The sequence below is a fragment of the Onychomys torridus genome, chromosome 17, assembly GCF_903995425.1.
Source record: "Onychomys torridus chromosome 17, mOncTor1.1, whole genome shotgun sequence".
NCBI classification, from domain to species: Eukaryota; Metazoa; Chordata; class Mammalia; order Rodentia; family Cricetidae; genus Onychomys; species Onychomys torridus.
Genome location: NC_050459.1, coordinates 26,028,131 through 26,053,523, shown reverse-complemented (window position 1 = coordinate 26,053,523; position 25,393 = coordinate 26,028,131). Strand labels below are relative to the sequence as shown.

Sequence of the window (25,393 nt, the reverse complement as noted above, 5' to 3'; positions counted from 1 at the left end):
GTTTGAAAGAAGCAGGAGGGAAAGGCCGCTGTGAATTCTTTCAGCACCTGTCTTGTACCTTGGGTCTCCTTTCATCTCACTAACTCTTGGCACGGTGAGGCCTCTGTTGAACAGAGGATGAACTTCTCTGAGTCCTTCAGACTTTGAGAAGCAATCACTTCCTGCAGTAGCTGATTTGTAACATCAGTCCTTAACTTACAAGGTAAGGAGTCTCCTACCCATGACAGATGTCCATAAGAGACAATCACTTCCCACTAGCTGAGTATCCAACACCAAAGAGGTGTGAAATGAAGGAAACTCTCCAGCTCTCTTAACGAAAATGTGCTTCTTCAATTTTCTTTTTTTAGAAGTAAGGATTCTTTTTTCTTTCTTGTTTCATTCTTGTTTTGAGACAGGGTTTCTCTGTACAGCCCGGGCTGTCCTGGAACTTGCTCTGTAGACCAGGCTGGCCTTGAGCTCAGAGATCTACTGGCCTCTGCCCCCCAAGTGCTATGAGCCACCTGCCTCTCCCCCAGCAAAAGTAAGGATTCTTAATGTAGGTGTCATATAGAAATCAGAATAGAGTCAAATCTAATTTCTTATTGACAATCTTGTTTTCCTCTTAAGACTTTCTTTTGCCTTAGAAACGTCACCAGAACCTACTGGTAGTCTGTGCTTCTTTCTAGAGGGCTTTGAAGTATAATTGCTCCCAAGTGCCCTGGGTATGGCGGTCACTGGTTACTGTGGTCTGGAATAGCCCTCAGACTGCACATTTCCCCCCCCCCACCCCAAATGTGACACTACATACCAGGTTTTTGCCAGGCCTATGTGACCTGAACAAGAAATCCAGATTCTACTTAGATGTATTATCTATTATTATTGCAAAGTCTTTTACAATGCTTTTGAATAAATGGCCAATTTGCACTGAACACACTCGACTTTGCTAAAATAGTTTGGGAGCTAAGGAATGAATTGGGAAGTGAACAGCCCAGGATTGGTGCTGACTGCTTTGGATTCAGGTGGATTTGTACAGCATGCTTCTCCTAGTATACTGGACAGTCATGATCTCTGCTCAGCATTTCTTTCCTGGTCAGTGCTAGGGCATGAAGCCCTTTAGAAATGAATAGGGAGAGCAATGGTCTTTCTGTCTACCCTCCCCACCAGTGGTTTATGTCCTAAAAGAAAGGGGCAATCTGAGCCCCTTAGAGTTACTACAGCTTTGGGAGTTGGAAGTAGTTTATTAGCCCAAGTAAATGGAGTGCTAACAGGAAAAAATAACTAATAAATTCTAACTAGAGACCAATATATGGACTGTCACATCCCCTGTTTCAGACACAGCAGGGATGGAGCCAGGCAAATTGAGCCAGGCCTGGCTTCTATGGCCCTTTAGAATGTGTTTCACTGCACCCTCTTTCAGTACTTCTTTAACCTGTAGAGTTTCCAGCCACTGGCTGGTGAGAATAAGATGCTACACATACAGATCTGGTGCGTCAACAACAGTGTATGAATTAGGAAAGGAGTGTGTTTATGTAGATTTCTCTCTGGGAGCCTACAACTTCACATATGCACTGAAGCACCTGTGCCGTCTCTTGCTTCTCCTCCACTCAACAGAGCTCAGTGCCCACAGTGGGAAAACAGGTGGCTGATTTTGGGGGTGCAGGCCCCAAAAATGAAAGCATATACAACATGTCCACTAATGCAGAGACACCCCCTGCACACACAGTCTCGCAGCCATGGCACATGTTTTAAGGGCATTTTTTTTCCCAGACATGATGCATTCAGAGTCTGCTTATCATTTTGTCCCTTCCTCCGTAACAATACAAGTGTTACCTGTAACATTACCTTGCCATTGCTCTATGTGTAACCTTGTATCTTAAGAGAAACAAGACCTATTATTAACTAAATATGGGGCCATCTAGTCCTTTGTTGAGGGGACCTGGGGGACAGGGCAAAAGGGAAATAGATTTTTTGAAGTGAAGCTTTGAAAACTATACTGTATATTTTTTCTTGAAACCTCCTATTCAGGATGGTCACATGTGAAATGTTGCTACAGTCTTGAAATGGCTCCATTTCGATTTCCATGATGTTTGGTTATGTAGATTTTATGCCAGGAGCCTGGATAGTGTAGATACACATCTAATAGCACATCCTATTACAGAGTGAGGTATTTTGCTTCACTGATTACAAACCTAGGAAGGAGGAACTCCTGGGAAATGTGTGGCCTGATGTTAGCCAAGTGTGACAGAGTAGGACACATCGTTATTGCTCTATTCCTTCATAAGCAGCAACCTTTGGCTTTCTCGATGAAAATGTGCCCGGTGAAACAGAAATTGGCTATTTATGTCCACAGCTATCACACAAGTAGAGAATTGCAGCTGTTTGGTTAACTGGCTTGTAGCAGTATATATTCAGTGTTTTAGAGAGGCATACTTTGTGCTAGAAGGACAAGTGTTCTAATAAATATTATCCAGGATTCCTGCCTGAAACTACTATTGTCCCTAGAGATGTGTCTCAAAGTTAAAATATTTGGAGCATTGTATCTGTCTTTCCAGGAACATTTTTGAGATATTGGCTTGGTCCTCCTTGATACAAATCACAACACACTCAAGATTTTAAAATACTCATCAGACGCAATTTTCTGTCATTAAAATATTACTCTCTTAGACATGTATGTAATGAATGAAATCAGGCCACCTATAATACTATCTTGTGTTAGGGGGTGGTATGCATGTATATATATATATATATGTGGGGATTTATCCCAGAGCCTCATGCATGTTCCTCCTATACTCTACCACTGAGCTACAGCCTCCCCTAGTACCATCTGTTCTTAATCAAGTCTTTTATACCAATGGGCAGGTGGTAACAGACGTTTAAGTTTCACCAGTGGACATCAGATATTGAGGAAAAATCGCACGTGCTTTTGTCTACTAGCGTGGCAGGCATTTCCTTCATGTGTAAAGAGAAAGGAGAAAATGTATTAGGTACTTGAATGGCTTAGCAAGAGGAGGAGTAGAAGTCAAAATACAGATATAATTTGATATTTAGCTCCGGACTTTACCATATAAATACAAAAGGTATGTGTGAGTCCTTTGGGTTGTAGCCCCAACACCACAATAAATAACAATTGCAGGGTACATCATCAATTTTATTTATCATGACCTCACTCAGAGTCTCTCAGTCATCTACATACTGGATATTAATTCCAGCCAGGAGTGTCAGGGTGTCTGTGCTATGGATGCTTCCTACTTTCCTAGCTTCCTTCCCTCCATGTCTTCATTGTAACCTCTGTGCTAGCTAAGGTGGACTTCTTTCACTGAACATGACACTGCCTTCTCACATCCACAGATGTGCTCTCTTATTTGTTTAACCGTGTATTCCTCTCACGAAGCCCCAGGCCCTCATTGCTCCTCATACATTACCATATTCCTACCCTTTATGTATGTTATTAGATTCATAGCAAATGGCCTGATTTATGCTTTTGACTAGAGTGAATGCTTTATTTCAGTGGGTTTTCTTGTTAACCATGATTAGTTTTCAAACATGTATGTTGTCAAGTAATGACTTTGTCTTTTCATTTTCTACCAGGATTTTTTAAATTCCTATCAATTGCATTAATTCAAATTCAAATGCATAAATATTGGCTAATAATAAGGATAGCCATGATCTTACCTGTCCTTCTCAATAATGGAAATATCCTCCCTCCAAGACTTAGTGTTACACATAATTTAGGTTGTTGGCCAAAAGTAAATACTTTCACATGGTGTTGAATATTATTAACTATAAAGAAAAAAGTGTGTTTTGAAAAGATAAAATCAGTTTTTTGTATTTTTTATATTATAGGTACAATAAACACATTTAGAACCCACTCTATAGGGCTAGGATATATCTTGGTGCTAAGAGTTTCTGCCTTTCATGCATGACACCTTGAGTTCAACCATCAACACTAAAAATAGCTATATCATATAAAATTTGCATTTAAACATGGCTGCTGTAGTTAGGGTTTCTGTTGCTACAGTGAAACACCATGACCAAAACAGTTTGGGAAGGAAAGGGTTTATTTGGTTTACACTTCCACATTGTACTCCATCACTGAAGGAAGTCAGGATAAGAACTCAAACAGGGCAGGAACCTGGAGGCAGGAGCTGATACAAAGGCTGTGAAGGAGTACTGTTTACAGGCTTGCTTTACACAGCTTCCTCAGCCTTCCTTCTTATAGAACCCAGGACTACCAGCTGGGGATGGCACTGCCCACAATGGGCTGGGTCTTCCCCCATTGATCACTAACTAAGAAAATGCCTTACAGCTGGATCTTATGGAGGCATTTTCTCAATTGAGACTCCTTCATCTCTGATAACTCTAACATGTGTCAAGTTGACATAAAAACCAACCAGTACAATGGCTAAGAATGACTCATTAAAATACAGGGAATGGTATAAAAAAAATATCCATATAGCCAGCATCCACGCCAGAGCTATCAACTTAATCCTGTGATTACCCTTTCTTCACACTACCTGATATCAGATCTCAGACATCTGATCATTTAATATATACATATTTATGTTTTGGGAAGATAAGAAATATGCTGTTTTTGAACATATCCAGGAAACATCTTACTCATACACAAATTGGTGGTAGTGCTAAGTATTATTAGTTATTTAGATGGCGATTGGACCTTCTCTTACAAACACATTTATAACAGTTTCTGGGAGCTAGTTTCCAAATGAGGTTCACACAGCTTCGTTGGCTGATGTCTCTTGATTCTTGTGTGCTTAATGTTGGATTTTTCTCTTCCTTCATTCTTTGCCCATAACTGTAGCTCTCCTGCTACTACCAGCTTTTCTGCTCTTTATGAATTCAGGTGATGTATGCTGTAGAGTTCTGTGCTGTGGGGTTTGCACAGGTCATACCCAGTCACGGTAGCTCTGAGTGTGTCCCTTTGATCCAGCTCCTTTCCTGTTCATTTTAATCTACATGGAAATATTTGATTAAATTAAGATTCAACTTTGGAGGAGGAGGAGAATGCTTGACAGTTTTACAGAAACTGACTTTATTCATTAAATGCCAGTTCAGTGGCTATTAAAATGACTATATTGCTTTTATTTTTTGATACGCCATGATCTTTGTTTAAATGTGTTGAATATAAAGATGAACCTACCTCTGGGTTTCTCTCTTTTGACCTTTCATCTGCTTTTGTTTCCAAACACATTTCAGAAGATGAATAAATTAGCCACTGTCATTAAATGTCGAGTGTTAATTCCAGCGCTGGTTGAATAACTGAATCCTTGATCATTACTGCAAGTTCACTTGCTTTGTTTTGATCTGTTCTGTTGCTGCTAAAAATTTTGGCTAGCCTGGACAATGGCACGATAGTATTCCCTACATTGGCATGGCCTTCTCCATCAACCAAATTGATCATGGTAGAAAATGTACAGTAAAGAAGGTGTACCTTCATCATTTAGTGTGGCGAGATCTAAAAATAAACCAAAGTAAGCCAGTCAGATGGGCTGCTGATGTTGGCTTTGTAGCCAGTTAGTCTGAGACTGTACTCCTTTAGAATATATTCTAGTGGTAAAAGAATCAGGGGACAGCTGGGCTTCTAGGTATGCAAAACTTACACTCACAAGATTTTAGTGGTTTCTCAAAAATATATAGCAAAGTCATGTTTCTGGAATTGGTTTCCTAGCTAAAAACAAAACAAACAAACAAACAAAAACCCAAATCTATTGACTTTGCAAAGAAAGTATGTCTTTCCTGTTGTCATTGCTCCCAGCCAGTCACCCTGAGATACTGTCTGTTTCTTTGAAAAAGCTGTGGCATCCTCTGAGATGTTTGTGTCACTGAGATATCGTTGTCTAAGTTGTATTATAGCATGATTAGTCTGTGTTGTGAATAAAATGTGCTGTCAGGAAAAAACGACAACTTGTATATTTGAAAAATAACTTTGCCGACAATCTTATTTTTCTAAGGATAACACTGTCTAATAACACCAAGTAATTTACTTAGCAACTGATGGGAACTTAGAATGGGCTTTCTCTTTTCTCTTCAGCTACAGATGACCTTGGTCTGTCATATATATTTTGTGTGTGTGTGTGTGTGTGTGTGTGTGTGTGTGTGTGTGTGTGTGTGTAATTTTGTTTTATGAGGAAAAACATCCAGAGGTTAATTCTCATTCTGCTGGAAAGGAAGAAATACTCTTAAGGGCTTCTCAGGGCTTTTAAAGGAGAAAAGTATCTAAAAATTGTCATAATTTCCCCCTTCAGCCCTAAAGTAGGTTCACTGAAACAAAACACAAACTGGGCCTCATACATTTGTGTGACCTTGGGAAGCCAGCCTCTGTGTACGTTGTGAATTCTTAGCTGGGTATTATTGTTAAAGACTGAAGAACCATCTACTCTTTTGAGATGATTTGTATCCTCTTCTAAAATACAGGATACTATAAAACATACTGAAGTCCTTTCTGGTCCTTCCATGCTACATGAGTTTAAGTGGTACCCAAATACACATCCAGCAGTGAAGCTAGTTAATCCCCACTGGATTTTTTGTGTCAACTTGTTTTTTAGATAAATTGCCATCTGGTAGAGTGTCTGCAAACTTTTAAATTTCCCTAGTTTATGAAGTAAGCTTTGAGTCCATGCGGTGAGTTATTGTAGTCTACTATTGAAATTTCTGGTTCCATTTTCCATGGTCTTTTAAGTTTTCTTTTCTAACCCTATTGTCTTCTCTCCTCTTTCCTCGCTCTCCTCTCTCCCTCCACTCTCCCTCCCCTCCCCTCCCCTCCCTTCCTGTCATCTCCTCTCCTCATTGTAGCTTCTCTTTTCTCCTGTGTTGGCCTGCCTTGTCATTTTCAGGGCTGGGGATAGAACCCAGGGATTTGCACTTTCTAGGCAAAGACTGTACCAGTGGACAGTGTTTACCTCTCTGCTGTCTTGTGGCTTCCTTAGCAAAGCTCAGTGAAGGAGCAGTCACACACATGGTCAACATAAGAGCAAGTGAGTCATAACCAATCTGTGTTTTATCCATGCCTACAGTCTTACAGCCTTTGAATTTTTAGCTCTAGCAGCTTTAGTTATGACTATTACTTGTGTATGGCAACACAATGGCCAGGAAAGGCTATTTTTCAAATATACAAGTTGCTGTTTTTCCCTGACAGCACATTTTATTCTCGAGACAGTCTAATCATGGTATTCTACAACTGCTTAGACTATGTCTCAGTGACACAAATATCTTGGAGGATGTCACAGCTTTTCCAAGTAAAGAAGAGTGTCTGGCTGGACAGTTACAACAGCAAAGCTACAGTCTCTTTACAAAGCCAATGGTCTTTTCTTAGGGAGCCAGTCCAGCCCTACCCAGCACCAATTTGTTTAAGTGGGAGCTCCCAGGAGCTGGGTGTCCTTTCAGGTGCATTATGGCCTCTGCTGATCTCTCAGATCCAAGAGTGTCTCTTATCTCCTCCAGGAAATTTTCTCCTTTGCAAGTACCTATACGCTATTCAGCAAAGGATTGAATTACTATGTCGAAAGAAAAATTGCCAACCCAGAATGACGGTGCTTCTGTGGTTCCGGTGTGGCTCTGGCTTTTCCTGTAGAGAGCTAATGACTGTTCTCACCATCCCCTTACTGTAGAGAGAAGCCACATGGGCAGGGCAGCAGAGCCCTTCCTGTTTGGCTTCTGGTCCAAAGAGCTTCACCCTCAAGAGCTGTCTAGGCTGTTTTCAGCAGTACAGAGTGCTTCCAGCAGAGGAGCCAACCCTATAGCATTCTGGACAAGGATAATAATTTGAAGGGTTTGGGCTTAAAAACAAATAACAACAACAAATATAACAGGATATGGAAGATCAGGAAAGCATGCAGATTTCTAAATACATAAGCGTTGAAGATACAGGTAAGATTCAAAACTTTCATTTTGTAGTTTGCCTGCTTTGTATAGGAATGTTTTTTTTTTTCTTTAAAAAAAAAAGCTTTATATATTTCATTGAGAAAAACCTCATGCTTACTTAATTTTCCACAAGTAAATCAGTAAAAAGCATCTTGAGTACACTGTCACTCAGGAATGTCAGAGCCTCGTGATGTGACTGCTCTTGAGTATGCATTGTTATTCCACCTGACTCCTGCTACATGTTCAAGGAAGGCGGCCTGACATTTTCCCAGAGGTGTGCATTTGTACCATGGTCCTAATCCATTGGTGCTGTCCTTCTGCTTTACTGACGAGGAAAGTGTTTAAAACCAGGGAGAGGGGGAACCATCTGTCCAGCATTACTTTTGCTTTATCTTGAGCTACTCTGCGGAAAAATGTGTGTGCTTCCAAAAAAAAAAAAAATCCTTAGAAAAGAGTAGAAAACCCCAAATTGTTATTCAGATGTTGATCAGTGTGCTTACAAAAGTATGCGGTAGTGTAATGCTGAAAACTTACGTTACAAATTAGAGCTGTTTTGTGTTTCCTATCATGTGGACATTGTACTACTATAAAGCTTGGGCCATGATACTTACCTATAATTCCAGCCACTCACAAGACTGAGGGTCCAGAATTTTAGGTTAACCTGGACAATGTAATGCAACCTTGGCTTTAACTAAAATAAAATAGTTTACAGTATTTAAATGGTTATACTAATTTGTAATAGTATAAGTGTATTTAGTTTTTATAATGTGGAACTTCAGGCGGGAACATAACAGAATTGTGTAAATACTGAATGTAGAAAATAATCATATTGAAAAGTGATTCAATTTTTATTCTCAACTCATTCATCAGTTTTATTATGTAAAACAAATTAATGGGTTGTTCTGAATTCTTGGCAAACAGTTACAATAGAGTAGGCTGTCTGTGTTTACTGAATGCCTTACAATTATTCATTGATTTCTATTGCAAACTAAGCCCTCTCCCATCACATTCCCTAAGAAGCTACAGAATTCCAGTGTGGATAGAAAATATGTTTTGCTTTTCTTTGTCTAGTGTTTATGCACCAGTGACAGGTCAGTGACATCCATCTGGGTACAGTGCTACAACAGAAAAAAAACATGGTAGCAAACTTCATAACAGCCCCCTCCATCTTGCTTTTGCTGTTGAGTTTAACTGAACAGCTCTCTGGGTACAAGTCTGCCAGTCATTGGCACTATTGAGGACTGAGCTTGATGCTTCTCCACATTATTAGTGGCATTATTATTTTCTCAGCAGCTTACCTAAATAGTTTCCTTTCAAGGGACGCTGGCGATGGTCACCTTCAGTTATGACCATTACCTGTATGTGTGATGGGCAGGCGGTGAGGGATGAAAGGACAGATTCAGAAAAGAAGGGGAAGAAGGAGAGAGGAAAGGAATCAAAGGAATCTTACCATATAGACAAGGGCTTCTTTTCTAGTCCTTAAATACTGGTTTTGGTTTCCAAATCCTATTATTAAGGCACAGAAATGTCCCCTTCCTTGGCAATGATCAGTATCCTTGACTTATATTGCCATAACCAATATAGTCGCTGGCAGTGTGTTACTACCTTATTTATGCTTTTTCTCCTTGCGTATTATTTGCTAACTCACTACGGAAAGTGCATTTGGGTTGAAGCATTCATAGACACCATCAACTTTAGAACCACCAAGTCCTACTTATCCATGTGTGTTTGTTCAGACAGTCTCATTCTGTAGCTCAAATTGGTCTTCAGTTCCTATTCTTATCATTTCACCTGCCCTACTGCTATGATTAGAGGTGTACATGGGCTAGCCTAGGCAGTTTTGTTCTTAGTTGTCATTCAAAACACTAAGTAAAAGCTAACACCCGCATTATGACAAACACTCACAAACTGAAAGTCCATGGGTGTAATCAGCACTGAGTGGAATCTAGCTCACCTCTGCACAGAACATCATTTGTGTATTGAAATACATCATCCCTACGGTCCTTAGTATTTCCTCCTAGCTCCCTCAAAAAGAAGGCTCTTCATGTGACTTGGTGTGTAAGTCCTGTTCTGTCTGCTTCATTGTTTGGGGGGGCAGCATTATCAAATGGCATGTGACCTAGAAATATGCATGTTGAAGCCAAAGGGCAAGGCTACCACTATGAAATGGATAGACTGACAGCATATCGTTTTCAACCAAGAAGAGAAAAGGTGGCAAAACTCCAGTGTTCATAGCGCCGTCTCTCTGGCAAGCTCTTCTGACAATTGCAGCTTATTCTAGAGTTTGGCCTCTACTTCAGAGCAGCTGTATCCAGTCAGTTCACACTGCGCATCACTTGGGATTTAATTGCTGCTTTACAATTCATGATGTTTTCAGTGTTGCCTGTGGATAAAAGCATTACACACTATAGCCACGACTGTGAGGTAGCTGCTACCTCATTTCCAGCAATTAGCTTCTATCAAATGTCTCATTACTACCTTTAAGTAACAATCTAAGAATTTTTCCAGTAGAATGTGTCAGGGCTGGATATTTTGGGACAATATTATAAAAGAAAAATCACTTCAGGGAGAAATGTTTTTAAGAGTCAAAAGGTATTGTGCTTTTGTTGTTGTTGTTGTTTTAATGCACATTTATTAATGTTAGTTATCTTGATAATCCCACAAGATCAGCAAGTCCAAGGAATAGGGTGATATGTCTGCCTTTGGCTTGTATCATGGCCTAGTTTTATTGTTCATTTATAATTTATGGAGAATCATGTCCATTTGTGGAGGTTGTTAGTTTTGGTTTTAGTAAATGCCATAGGATTTACTCTGAAAGAACCTTCCAAGTGGGCTACTCAAATGGGGCAAAGAAATTCCTTGGCAACATGTTCGGGACTCAGACACCACTGGGGACTACTCATGGATCAGCACCTCTGTGCAGGAAAGGGTGGTGACAACTCAGGAGAGGTGGTCCAGACACTTATTGCTGGGGGGAACGGGGGTGCGCAGGAAGGACACCCAACCAAATTTGTTAGTAAGTGGAATGCTGTCAGCAACTGAGTTAAATCAGCCTTCCTCCTCATAAGTTAAAAGCAGTTGCCATGGATTAAAAATTAACACAAGTCCACGAACCATTTTTGCATTAAGACATATTATTTGGTTAAAAGGATGTGTTGTGTGGTATATAGAAATGTTCTCTGCCATGTTTTTGTGAACCAAATTTCATCCCCCTCATTGTAATAAAGATTCTGTTAATATAGTTGATAGTAGGTGGGGAATCACCAAGCTTTGGTTTGGTTTGTAGTTTTCTGAAGGATATATTTGGTGACATTATGAAAAAGGCCTTTTATTGAAGTAAGTAAAAAATTGACTTAGGTCAGAAACGATGTAGCTCAATGCTAGAACAACTACCTACCGGGTGGATGTCCCTGGTTTAATGCTCCACACCACAAAAATTAGTCAGTTGTCCCAATTCCTAATTATCCACAGTAACGATATGAGTAGCAGTACAAATCATTTAAGTCCTCAGATTTCCAATGTTAAACATTTCCTTTCAGTGTTACAGGTGGAAGCCAGGAAATGCTAGCAAATGCTACACCATGTGCTTCCAGTCCCTTTGTCAAGTTTTTGTTATTGTTGCTGTTTTTAAATACTGATTGCTAAATAAGAAAATAGCAATTTTTCCCACTCACCCACCAATTCTTTCCCTAGAATGCATATAATCTCTGTAATCATTTTCTGTGTTTGACATCACCCCTGTTTTCTGAATGAGAAATTTTGGAGAGCTGGGACTAAAGATGTCTAGAAGGGATTCGCATGAGATCACTCTTCCAAGTTCAAGTAGTTTTTATTCTCTTTCATTCTTCTTTCTGAAAGTTGTGGTCCCCAGCGTGCTGTACACAGGAGGGCGGGAAAGAAGAAAGGGTATGGGGAATCAGAAATTGAATAAACAAGATGTTGACTATTCTGGTCAGGAAGAATGAAAATAAAAGAGTAGAAAAAACTTGGTTTAAAATAATAACAAAATGTGATTTGTAAACAAAAGAAAAATCAAAGCAGAATAAAATGGGAAAACCATCCATGGTACCGAGGAGGATTGACCCACACAAGTAATAAACTAGAAGTGATTAGAGACAAGGGCTTTAAAAAATCTATGGGAATAAGTCAGTAGATAAGATTAAAATTTCATCTCAAAATAGATTTTCTTCCTGAAAAAGTAGACAGAATCTTGACTGACTTGATGCTTCTTATCCTGATGGATATCAGTGGTGAATACTGTTTGATACTAAGCCCTGCCACATTGTTCACAGCCATGGGAAGGAGGGGAGGCCCTGATGCTAACTGTCCTTGAGCTGCAGGACTGGGTACTTGGTTTCATTTTAGTGTGATTACTCAGTGGTCCAGCTGTCATTTTCAGTTTTACTTCCATAAGACTGTCAGGCTGGAGAAGTAAATGTTAAGTTACCACAGGAAGATCTGATAAACCAAAGGATAACTTGTTTCTAGTCTCCAAATAGATGAGTCTTACAGCAGGTTGTACATTTCTAGAGATGTCCAACTGTTTCTTCCAAAGCATGTTGGCAATCAGATACATTGTTTTTAGTTGTCTAAAATGCACAGGGTGAACATACACATAAAGTACAATGGCCAAAATAAATGATTGCATCAGTTATTGTTATTAGAAATTCCTGTTGTTGATGGGATCTGACACCATCACATTTGAGCCTTGCTAGAGATAGGATTTTATTTAATCACAATGGCAGTTCTCTTTACACAACGAAGTGTCAAACTTTCCTCTTCTTTTTTTCCCCCTATCCAGCCACATCTACATCCACAACTGGGACCAGCCATCTTGTAAAGTGTGCAGAGAAGGAGAAAACTTTCTGTGTGAATGGTGGCGAGTGCTTCATGGTGAAAGACCTGTCAAACCCTTCGAGATACTTGTGCAAGTAAGAGATGAATTTCTCTCTGTGACTTATGTCCGTAACTGCTTGTTCCAGATGATTCTGTGTCATCATTTGTTCCATTGCTTCCTTTCCCATTTGTTGCATCCTGTTTGAATAATGCCAATTTATTTGTGGAGGGTTTTGAATATTTACACCGTCTGCCATCGTCTCTGTCATGTCCAGAACTGGTTTTATTCTTTTCAGTGTTTGTGGGTATTATTGATTTCCAGTTGTTGTTGTTGGATTTTGGCTTTGTTTTATTTTTGCTTTTTTTTTTTAAATTTCATATGTCTAATGTTGCTTTCCTCGTGGTTTTCATTAATAACTGCTGAAAAAAATGTGCACATATTGTAGAAGGCTGTAACATTGGATCTCTACTTCTTTACTCATGTATAAATTGAGCTGTGAGGTAATATTTGTCTCTTATCCCAGTGCTCACATGCAAAGTGAACAGGTCAAATACAGGGAGCAGGAGGCAGAATGTCACGATGGTGTTATTGCTCCATAATTATTTCTCAAGACTCTCTAAGTTGCTGTTTCTTGTTGTTTAAAACAAACAAGGCACATGCTTTCAGAAGTGCATTTGGTGTGTTGTAGCACCATTGTCATAAAAAAGCAGGATTTAGTCTGTGCTACTTATAGACATGTCTACATTGTCCCTTTCCTTCCAGTGACCCAGATCATAGTTAAGAAAGCATCAGATTAAGCTGGGCAATAGTGGCACATACCTTTAATCCCAGCACTCTGGAGGCAGAGGCACGTGTATCTGAGTTCAAGGCCAGCCTAGTCTACAGAGCAAGGTCCAGGACAGCATGGACTAGTTAGAGAAACTCTGTCTTGAAAAACAAAAGCCAAAAACCCCAACAACAAAAAGAAGTATCAAATTTATCTTCTCTCACCAGCAACATAAAACAGCATGGGTTTTTTTGTTTTGTTTTGTTTTTGGTACAACAAATATTTAAACTTTATAGTAAAATGTCAATAGGATGATTAAAATGCATGTGTTTATTTTGTCATTCATTTTAACTCTATTGATATTTGTTCTATATTGGTTGTATGAACTCATAATTTGACATGGATAAAAGACCTTGCACTGGGGCTCTAGCACAGTTGACAGAATGCCTTCCTAGCATGCACAAAGCCCCCAGTTGCATATAAACTGGATGTGGAGGTTGGCAGCACATGCCTTTTCCAGCCCTACGGAGAAAACAGGGAGGATCAGAAGTTCAGAGCATTCTTCTTCCTAAGCTTTATAGTGAGCTCCAAGGCAGCCTGGGAAGTGTGAGACCCTCTTTTTAAAAATACAAGACGATAGGCTCCTTAAGTGGTAGTGGTACCAAGAGAGCACACCTTGTGGAGGATGTGTAGTTGGTTTGATCAGTGGAGACCATTCACAAAAGCAAATCATACCTTATAGCAAAGCATAGACTTCTAAGCTCAGTTCCTCAGCTGGTAGAGGTTTTGTGGATGAGTCTCATTAGATTTCTATTTGTTGTTGTTGTTTTTATTATATTTGTATTTTAATTTTACACATCAGCCATGGGTTCCCCTGTCCTGTCCCCATCCCCGCTCCCTCCTTCCCTCCAGCCCCTCTCCTCCATCCCCATCTCCTCCAGGGCCAAGACTCCCCTGGGGATTCATTTCAACCTGGTGGATTCAGTACAGGCATGTCCAGTCCCCTCCTTCCAAGCTGAGCAAAGTGTCCCTGTGTAAGCCCAAGGTTCCAAACAGCCAGTTCATGCACTAAGGACAGGTCCAGGTCCCACAGACTGGGTGCCTCCCAAACAGATCAAGCTATTCAATTGTCTCACTTATCCAGAGGGCCTGCTCCAGCTGGGGGCTCCACAGCCTTTGGTTCATAATTCGTGTGCTTCCATTCGTTTGGCTATTTGTCCCTGTGCTTTTTCAATGCTGGCAATGGTCGAGAGAAAGCCTGATCTGACCTAGTCTGGTGATCAGATGGCCAAACACCCTAACAGTCGTGCTGGAACTCTCATCCAATAACTGATGGAAGTGGATGCAGAGATCCTCAGCCAGGCCCCAGGTGGAGCTCCAGGTGTCCAACTGTCGAGAAAGAGGAGAGACTGTAAGAGCGTGAATCATTAGGTTTTTAAAGCAAGTGGTCAAGTATAAAGAAAACCAAATCATTTCATGTGCATATGATACCACACTGTATATTAGTTAAAGTTACTCTTAAGGTTAAGATTAGTTTTAATCATAAAAATTATTCAGTTGTGTTTACTTGTGCAGCCAGTTTTCAGTTTTAGCCTTTAGTTCTGCTGAATTGCTATAAAAAAAAGCAACAAGATATGACCCTCCCCCCATATTTATTATGGCAAATGGGATGAGCATATTTTATAGCCTCCTATAAGACCTTCTTTTATCCCATGTAAAATACCAGAGGCAAAGAATTACAACCTGTGAGATGTGAAGTTCATTTATTATACTGGGAAACCTTGTGATTTTTCCTCTGTTCTTAGGCATAAAATATCATTGTGTCTTAATAGATCTCCTTGGAAGAAAACATTTAAATTTTATTTCCTGAAATTTTCCCCTTTTTAAACAATTCTCCCCACCCCCCATTATCTATGTCTCTCATTTTACCTCTCTAGAAAAAGCATCTAAGACCACTTTGTTTTCATCACAATGATGAAATGTGATTATTCTTCATCACAGCCTTCATAAAGGTTTACAAGCTGCATGAGTACATACGATAGTTTCTGAATACCTCTAAGGAACCAGCACAGTTATTTTCCACATATTAATTTCACCTATTCTGCAGCCCTCCCACATCCCACACAAAACAGGCAACCACATGAGTGCTGTTCATCTGTTCCAGTTTGTTACCGTGCCAACAGCTGTGAGTTTTCTTCACCCACACAGTTTCTCTTTAAATTTTAAGTACTATCCAGGAAAGAAAAAAAAAGTACTTCCCTTTTTTGGTGACTCTTGAAGTGAAAAGTTTGTTACATCTCTAGTAATTATCCAATTAGCAAACAGAGAACAACTGTCTGGTGAAGCAGGCTTGTCTCCCAGTTCTTAGAAAATTACCTTTCCTTTTATTTTCCTTTCCTTCCTTCTGTTTTGTTGTAGCTAGAATGTTTCTTAAAAGATTTTTATTATTACCCTCCCTTTAGGAAAAAAAAAAATCTCTAGTTTTAGGCCTCACCCATTTTTAGAGTATAACTTGATTGATGCATCTAATTGATTCAGTACCTTCAATTAAGAATTGGAGGACATCTGGCATACAAAATAGACCCAGCTTTGTTAAGTGAAAAACTGTCTCTGATCAAGAAAACCATCTTCTGTTAAAAACACCCATAACAATAAAATGAATAACAACTCAGAATTTAGACAAAGTAGCATAATATGCCATGTCCTATGATGATATATGATTCACTGAAGCACATGAATAAAAATAGAAAGCATTAAAATGTTTCATCGGCTCATCGACGTCCTGTCTATGAAGCCAGGTCATAGTTTCCATATGGCCCATCTGCCTAGAGCAGAAACATCACTGAAGTGTGAGCCATGTTATTCACAGTCAACTTTATCCTTGACCAAAGACCTGACTCAGAAACAGCACAAGCATGGAAGTCTCCAAGGGGTCTGTCTCTCTGGTCACCTAATCAACTGCTGTCCTCCTGGGAGCTGAACTGGATTTTACAGCCAATCTCTTTTGCCCCTGTTCTTAGAACAAGGTGTTCCAAATAGATTAGCCATAATGCAGTTAAATAGTTCTCAGAGGAGAGTTTTGATGGTTCCTTGGAATTGCCCATGGGGACTAAATGGGGATTGAAGCACTGGTTCTCATCTTTTATATTACTCTTCTCCCCACAGTAATTTAAAATTTATCCAAGAGAAGGAGTTAGTTACTATTCCAGATTATACGAAGAGGCGAAGGAACCATTCCAGTTTCTGTCCTCTGATGCTCTGACATCATATGGTTCAGAGCAACAAGATCCTTTGAACATGAAATTGTCCAGATTCTTTCTTTCCTTTCCTTTATGTCTGCTGCTCTGAGCAGTTCAGTTGAGAACTGATTTGGAAGATATGAATGGGATGTTTTTTAATTTAAAAATTATTTTTGCAATAGACAATGCATATAAATGTGATATATTGCCCAGTGGACAGCTATAGGCTTACAGTGAGGGATTTGGATTTTAACCACCAGTTTTGGTAAGCAGTCTTGTGTCCTTCCAATTTCAACCCTCTGGACAATATCTTCATTTATAACATAGAATTACTATGTTCTCCAAAAATTTTTCCCAGGGAATCAGAACAATTAAATGAGTTCATTTCTGCTAAAGTACTTTTAACTCCAGCAAGACTTTTTTTTCTCCTCTAAAAATAAAAAGTAAATAGTGGTATTCTCTCTGTAGACATTGAAAAAATATGGTGGTGTTATCTTATTTAAAACCTAATTTTTCTTTTTATTTAAACATGTTTGTGTGGCTTTTATGAAGCCACCAGCTAGCTTTGTAACTTTTCACAGGATGGATTATTTATATATCTGATCACCAATGATCACCAGTGATCAATATCTTTGATCACAAGTTTCTTTATTAAAAAGTCAAAATTAAAATTCAGAAATCAATATACTAAAAGGTAGAGTTTTCTTCACACACTATGTCTTGTGATTTTTGGATAATCGATGCTTATATACTACATAGATCATGCTATATTATATATTGTTAAAAGGTACATCATTATATAAATAAGACTGTTGGAGATAAAGTCACAATAATATGCTACTGTAACTTAAATTCAGTAAAGGAAATGTTAATATTTGCTTGTTGAACAGCAGTATACTAGACCCTTTTGAAAACATTGATAAAACATAAGGCATCGTCTTTGGTCCCTAGAAGCTCACATATGTGAGGAAATGAAATAGCTAAGTAACTAAACCACGCCATTGAATGTGTTCCAAACAGCACAGTGCTGACTTTAAGGTAATTAAAATTTAAAGGGAAAGAAAGGATTAGAAACAGAGGAGCCTTTACAAACACAGCTCTCAATCACAGAGTCCTTCTAGTATAGTAGGCTTTCCTTGAAGATGTAGTAATCTTTCCTTTCCCTTATTTATTTTTTATCACCATACAAAAATATTGTTTCATTATGGCATTTTTCAAACAATTTATTTCCGTCATTTCTCTTTCCTCCTCCATTCTATTCTGTTCTCCCACTCCAGGAGCATCCTTTCTTCTTTAGTATCACCTCTTGTTCCCATGTTCTCCTAGCTGTTTTGTTTTTTATACCCTATACCCATCCTTATGCCTCTTTATATATGTGCACACAAATAGTAAAAGTTAGGATCTGAATATGAGAGCCAACATGATGTTACATGCCTACCCAGAAGATCACCTCCATTCCAGGAAGTGAAACAACATAAAAACTGTTAGGTAGTGCAGACAGTTGTGTGGTCTAAAGGTTGGGCAGGGAACTTTGGACATTGAGATAGCTAGTTAAGGGGCCAGGGTAATTTTGGGAACCAGGAAAATAACACCATGAACACAGGGATATGTTTAGCTACATACATTAGAGAAATCCAGGGACTAAGTAAGATTCAAAGAAAAAGTCACAGATACTAGCTAAGACTAAAGCTATACAAAATACTATCATATCAGAGTCATAACAGTAGAAATGATGTGTATGCTATTTATCAGCAAATGCATTAACATAAACAAGGATGATTAGAATTCATTTGGGTCATAAGAGCACTATAAATGCTCCTCTGATTCCAACCACAGAAGAGCTTTTTCATAGGGAACTTCTGTGTTCTTGGGTGCCATTACATTGATCAGAAACAGAAAGCGTTTCTGAGAGAAATTGATGGGACTCATAGGAATTTAGACACTGTGAAATCTTCAGACAACCATGTCTTCAGTTTCTTTTGTGCATAGAACCCTACCACTGTTAGTATTTGTGAATGTATTCAAACATGGACTTCCTAGAGTAGATTGGAGACAGTCTTGCAGGAACCAGTTTAAGTACGGGTCTGTCTGGAACTGGAACATTGGCTAACCCCTCCACATAGCTCACTTCCTTTATCTTGCTTGCATCATCTAGCAACCATGTGTGATTTGAGTTCCCATGAGGCAGGCCTGGATTTATGCTGAACATCCAAGGCTCAACAGAACCACACTGACCTCTTCCTTTAGGAGACATAGGCCATTGAAAATAATACCCATGTTTCAAGCAACCAATTTAATAATCAATTATTGATGTACTGAGTGACATGAAGACATTGAAGGAGCTAAGGGTATGTTTGGTGAGGACCTTAAAGAATGAAAGACAAAGGCTTTGTAGAAGGGACAGAAAATGTGAAGACATAGTCTATGTTAAATAAAATGCACTGTTTTAAAAATATTTGTATTGAATAATTTAAAAGAAACCATTTATAAAATAGGTCTGTTAGCAAAGAGAGACTGAGAAAGTGCCTCAGGGCCTCTATTCTGAAGTAAGAGTATCCCCCTGAGACAAAGACAGACCCAGATGAGTAGCCAGTATGTCATGTTTCAGTATAGCATAGTAAGTTACAGGCTGCATTGGTTCCATTTCTGTTGAAGTTGTTTGTCCTGACTTAAGGATGCATTCATGTTGGATAAATGCTGGTGAGGGTTTTAGTCTCTGGGTGAGCATTTCACTAAAAGCTGTACAAACAAAGCCTTAGGTAAGGCCAAAGGTTCAGTCAAGGAGGGATATGTTTCTAAGCACTGCCATACCCACTGTTAGTAGGGAAACACAACGTTTAAGAGCCAGGACAATATAGGAGTTGTGTGTGTGTGTGTGTGTGTGTGTGTGTGTGTGTGTGTGTGTGTGTGTGTGTTTTCCTTAGTATTTACTCATGAGCCCTATGAGGCCACTATATGTACTCTGTTATCTCATGGATTGGAAGCTAGTCCCAGGGTCATAATAAAAGAAGGGAAAGACCCATACCTCCTGAGCAGTGATGGAAGGTATATGCTAGATTTGAAAGAAACATCATTGGAACATTTTCTATTTAGTGTTTTCTTTAATGATGTTAAGGAGGGCATTCTCTTGAGGAAGTGAATGGCTTTTGCAGATGACATTGCAAAGAACACTAAAACACAAATTAGAAAAACATATATAAGCCTCAAGTAATTTCACTTAAAGGCTGATAACAGAATAAGATTCATCTTAGAAAAATGCAGACTAATAGTAACAATACATTTGGGAAAAAATAATCTACAATACAGATACTCAGCCAGTGAGTAGGCGAGCTCTGGCCAGAATACCAAGCCAGCTACAGGGTGAGAAAAGTCTGTGTTTGCAATGTGATATGGTAGAAAATCAGCCAAACAGTCTGAGAGCTGAATCCCTGGGCAACTCAGGTTTCCACAGTGAAAGCGGGAGGCTTTGACATCGAGCACAAACTAGCTAGTGTTCACCAGAATGAGTTTGTTGACATTTCCATGACTTGATATTTGTAAATATCAACACCAAGGTAAATTCAGGTGTTTTACAGTATCAAGGAAATGCCACAGTTAGTACTGAAGAAGAACAAGAAGATATATTCTTTCTAGCAGGGCATTTAAACAAAAAACAAAAAACTGGCCAAACGTTTCAGTGAGGATTGAGGACTAAAGAGGGGGAGCACACTGGCTGTCGGCTTTCTTCCTGTTAGTGTTCTCAAGGGACAAAGATGAAAACTGGAAACAAAGGAAAGAAGATGTCTCAAGACGGTTTACAAGTTGACTGTAATTGATAAATCGTTTATAAAATTGGCCAACCCTATAGAACCAGATCTTCCTTGGGAACTTATAAATATCTTTGAATATGTCTAGAGTATCCATAAACTGATTCTCAAAAGACATGCATCTAAGATTGAATCATTTATTAGTAAATGCAGCAGGCCATTTATAAAGTATTGTTGTTATTAAAATGATTTTTAAATCAGGATTCATCTATGTTAGTTTAATTAAATGAGTGAGTTACAATTGCAAATACTCCTGGTCTGAAAAATTATAGTCAATTGTTAGGGATTGCTTATTGGTTGAAAGAAAAGTCATGTTCCATATGCCAAAGTAAAGCCTTGGTCCTCACATGTAAGGAAAAGCTTGGACTCTGGGCTAAAACAACTTTGAACATTCCTTAGTTTAGAATTTATCTTATCATAGACTTAAAAGTGGAATGATTTTTCACCAGGCACTCTGTAAAATTAAAAACATATAATATTATAATATATGCCATTTTAAGACTAATGTAATTTTGAAAAATTCTAGTATTTTTGTTACTGCTGTTAGACAAAAATCTTGCTTAGAACACAGTTCGGCTTTATTGAATCCTAGGCAAACGAGTGTTTAAATATCAAAATTTAATTAGGTAATAAATTTTCTTTTAAATAATCATAGCCCTTTCTCTTTAACTTGGCAAGCACAGTGTTAAAGGTTTTTACATGGGGAAGGAAATCCCCAGGTACTGGTAATTCCTATTAAAACTTGGAAGTCCACAGAGGAAATTCTGTTGTAAGCTATAAAGATAAAAAGTAGATGTTAAGATTAACTGGTTTTGACAAATCAGTTTACTTGTGGAACTTTTTGGTGTACAGTTCTTTATAAAAAGCTGCAGTTAGAATTATACACATTCAGGCTCTGGGTCAGGCAGTAGAGATACAAAGTGATTTGAGATAATCACCATTCACATCCATCACAATGCAGTAGGCACAGTTAATAAGGTCTGGACCAGCCATGGGCCAAGGCACAATAAAAGAACCAGGGAAGGAGTCCTTCATAGACAGAAGAGGTGGAGTCAGCCAATGTTAAATTGGAAGAGGGATGCATAGATAGAGAAAAACTGAATTTTCACTCCACTAAGAATAGCTGTATCTAGAAAAAACAAAGGTCATTATGCTATATGTTACTGGACCAAAGAGTCTTTATGACCACATAACAGAGATAACACAGCATCTAACAAGGATAGTCTCCCAGGATGCACACAAAGTTCATAGTAATTAGAAAATGGGTAGGGAAGATTATTTTTACCCCATTTGTATAGTAGATACATGCCTTTTATTTACAGGCCTGGCATTTAAGATATCTAAATAATAATTTCCTAATAAATGCCCTCCTTTTCTTAAGAAACTCTTGATTCCTTAGGTATTTTTTTCATGTTATAATCTTTAAATATGAGCAGTAAGATCAGTTCTTACATTAGATGGATCTTTCTTTTCCAACCCCCATCTGTCTGTCCATCCATCTGTCTCTGTGTGTGTGTGTGTGTGTGTGTGTGTGTGTGTGTGTGTGTGTGTGTCTTTCTCTGTCTCTGTCTCTCTCTCACACACACATACACTCTCATACACACACAGAATTCATATTGGGCCATATTAATTATAATAACAAATGGTGTGCTCAATATGAGAATTTTAATTTTTATTAAGAAAGCAAACAGGTTGAGTAAAATGGTCACTGTAGAATGTATCTGTAATTCTAGAGGCAAGTATAGGCATGTCTTATAGGATTATGTATTTTCTTCAGAAATGATTTGGTCAAATAAGCTCCAGGGAGCATTTTTTAAAAAATATCTATCTAGGCATTCATATTGAATCATATAAGATGACATCCTTATAGAAATATCCCCTACTTTATAGGTCAGTTCTTATATATTGTTCTAGATAGAGATTTCTCAAATTCCTCCAACAAAAGATTACCAGCAAAAATAATAATTTTATTCAAGTATTTTGAAGACTTCAGTGGGACCCTCTTTATATATATATATATATATTAGTTTTTTGAAACAAGATTTCTCTGTGTAGTTTTGGTGCCTGTCCTGGATCTTTCTCTGTAGATGAGGCTGACCTTGAACTCACAAAGTTCTGCCTGGCTCTGCCTCCCAAGTGCTGGGATTAAAGATTTATGTTTATACTTATGTATGTGAGTGGTGGGGAATATGTATACATGAGTGCAGTTGCCCATGGAGGCCAGAAGAGGGCATCAGATTCTCTGGAGCTGGACCTACAGGTAGTTGTTAAGCTGTTTGAAGTGACTGCTGGGAACTGAAATTGGGTCCTATGCATGAACAGCATGTACTCTTAACTGCTGATCCATCTCTCTGGCCTTATTGGTGTTATTCTTAATGATCTCAATTATGCTGTACAAGTAGTCATGTGATAAGAATTCTGGTACTGCTAGTATTTTTTGTGCTTTCATGCAATAAGAGATTTCATGTACCAAACTATTTGATAGTATTTCTTATTTCTATTGAGTTTAGCCTGAAAGTTAAAGAGATCACTCTTATGTTAGTGGTACTAGTAGATTTAATAACACATTTAATACCAAAATGATAGTGTTCAGTCTTACTTACTCTAGAGACAAGAGACTTATATAAAAATCACTAAGTCAGTACTAGCAGAACAAATTATGTTAGATGAACGCAGTTTGTGACATCTATGATGTGCTCGTTATATGGATGTGTGTGCTGAGCATTCAATTACAAATGTTCACCTCTCAGGATATTTGCCTTCTAGAACTCTTCAATACCTTCTTATTAGGTCATGATACTGGGTAACTCAAAGCCATTCTAAATTGCTTTAGACACTAGATTAAAGTAACTGGAACAGTGAAGGGTTGAATGTCTAAGCATGGCCCCGCTGTTTGATCTTAAGAACAAAGTTATATCAAGAGTCTTGCATTTTGACAAATAAACTGAATCGGACAAATCAAATTCAACTTTTTACATTAGTTCAGAATATTCAGCCATAAGTGTAAAAGTGGTATGTCCTATGTGTTTCTGTATAAGAATAACTTTTCATTTCCAAAATGCATTTTTCTTTTATTGGAGGTAACTGGATGAATGAAATTGTATCAATAAAATTCTACTCTGTTTTCTTTCAATAATATTAAAATATAAGACTGATTTTGTAATATCTTGGGAGAGGGGAAGAGTAGGGATTGCCATTCTCTCATCACTAAGCACTAGAGAATAACAGTATTTGACTTATTTTGTCTAAATATTTCATCTTACAGTTCAGAAAACAGCTATGAGATGAGTAGAAATCTCGGGGCATACACAATAAAATAAAAGGCTCAAGGTCTTTTGATAACAAAAGAAAAAAAAGTGGAGCCACAGAGGCTCATATCAACAGCAGTGTTTTTACATGGTGAGATCAGCACTGGGGGCGATGCAGGATGAGAGCAGCCCCCGTCTCGCCACTCTGTTCAGCTTGCAGCCTCTTTCTAGTTAAATTTCAGTAACTAGTCTTCTGGCAACTGAAGCAAAGGACAAAATCAGTAAGCCACAGTTTGGTGGGACTGGCTTTTCTTAGTGTTGTGTCTTTTCTTTTCTGTGTTGTCCCACACCGGGTCATTTTTAGGACTCCATATTCCATGGGAGGAAGGTTACCAGGCTGAAAATTCAGTGTCTTGAGCGTTCGATTGCTTATCACATTTTTACCCTCTAGGTGCCAACCTGGATTCACTGGAGCAAGATGTACTGAGAATGTGCCCATGAAAGTCCAAACCCAAGAAAGTATGTTCAAATAATCTGAAACCTGCTTTCTCCACCAAACTACAGCGACAATCGACCACTTGGTGCTTTTATGGCTCAGTTGTAATAGATTCCTGTTGTTCTCATTATGGTGTCTCCACTCAGGGCATAAACCCATCTGCTGTGGTCTCAGTTACCTGTAATTTACTTTGGTCCCGAAGTTAAAATGGGAAAGAATGGCCGGTCACATTGGCCTGTGATTCTGGGAGTCGGCAGTGAGTCAACTCCAGATTATTTTCTACCTACTTCTTTGACTAGATGACTAAACTATGATGTCTGTCTTGTGACTGCATTGGAAAGAAAGCAGTCACCTAGAACTCCTAGAACCTCACTGTCATAGAAGGCTGTAAACTGATTTTTTTTGGATCCAAATTTTTAAGCACTGGGGAGATGCCAGAGTATGAAAGCCATGATCAGAATAAGGATTCTGTTCCTGAGGGTGAACTCACCAAGTTCAGTCAATGACACTCAAGGAGCTTCTCTAGCATATATTCACTTCTTCTCTTTTTCTCTGTTTTTTTTCTACCATTGTTTTTTTTGTTTCTTCTCTCAGGTGCCCAAATGAGTTTACTGGTGATCGTTGCCAAAACTACGTAATGGCCAGCTTCTACAGTACGTCCACTCCCTTTCTGTCTCTGCCTGAATAGGAGCATGCTCAGTCGGTGCTGCTTTCTTTGTTGCTACATCTCCCCTCAGAGTCACCTAGAGCTAGCGTGTTCTACCAGGTCTAATATTGACTGCCTCTGCCTGTCGCATGAGAACATTAACAAAGCCATGTGTTACTTCCTCTGTGACTAGTCGGCTCTGAGTTACTAATAGGTGTGTGAGGCTCCAGATGTTTCTGAAATTGATAATGCGTAATGTGATGCAGATTGACAGTGAACATCAAGGAGTGAAATAATAATAAAGACATTTCAAACTCGCACTTGTATTGATAAAATAAAATCATTCCACCGAGCAGTCCACCTTCTGTATCCAACGTCCACATCCTGCAAAGGCCATTGTTAGGTTGTAACCAATATACACTTGAAATGATGGTAAGTTAATTTTGGTTCAGAATGTGTTATTCATAACAAATAAACATCACAAAAAGAGTTCATATG

The 25,393-nt window shown here is 38.7% G+C and overlaps 1 protein-coding gene across 13 annotated transcripts in view; it reads left to right on the top strand.

Moving 5' to 3' along the window:
- Window positions 1–25,393, top strand: part of Nrg1 (neuregulin 1) — a 1,059,481-nt gene that overhangs the window by 1,012,182 nt on the left and 21,906 nt on the right. For 12 of the 13 annotated variants that reach the window (XM_036166367.1, XM_036166365.1, XM_036166364.1 and 9 more), the window contains 2 exons: window positions 12,659–12,788; window positions 24,844–24,902. In XM_036166367.1, coding sequence (XP_036022260.1) covers window positions 12,659–12,788; window positions 24,844–24,902 — 189 coding nt within the window. Of the gene's footprint in view, window positions 1–12,658; window positions 12,793–24,843; window positions 24,903–25,393 lie in introns of those variants that run through there. The other variant, XM_036166375.1, reaches the window with a different exon arrangement.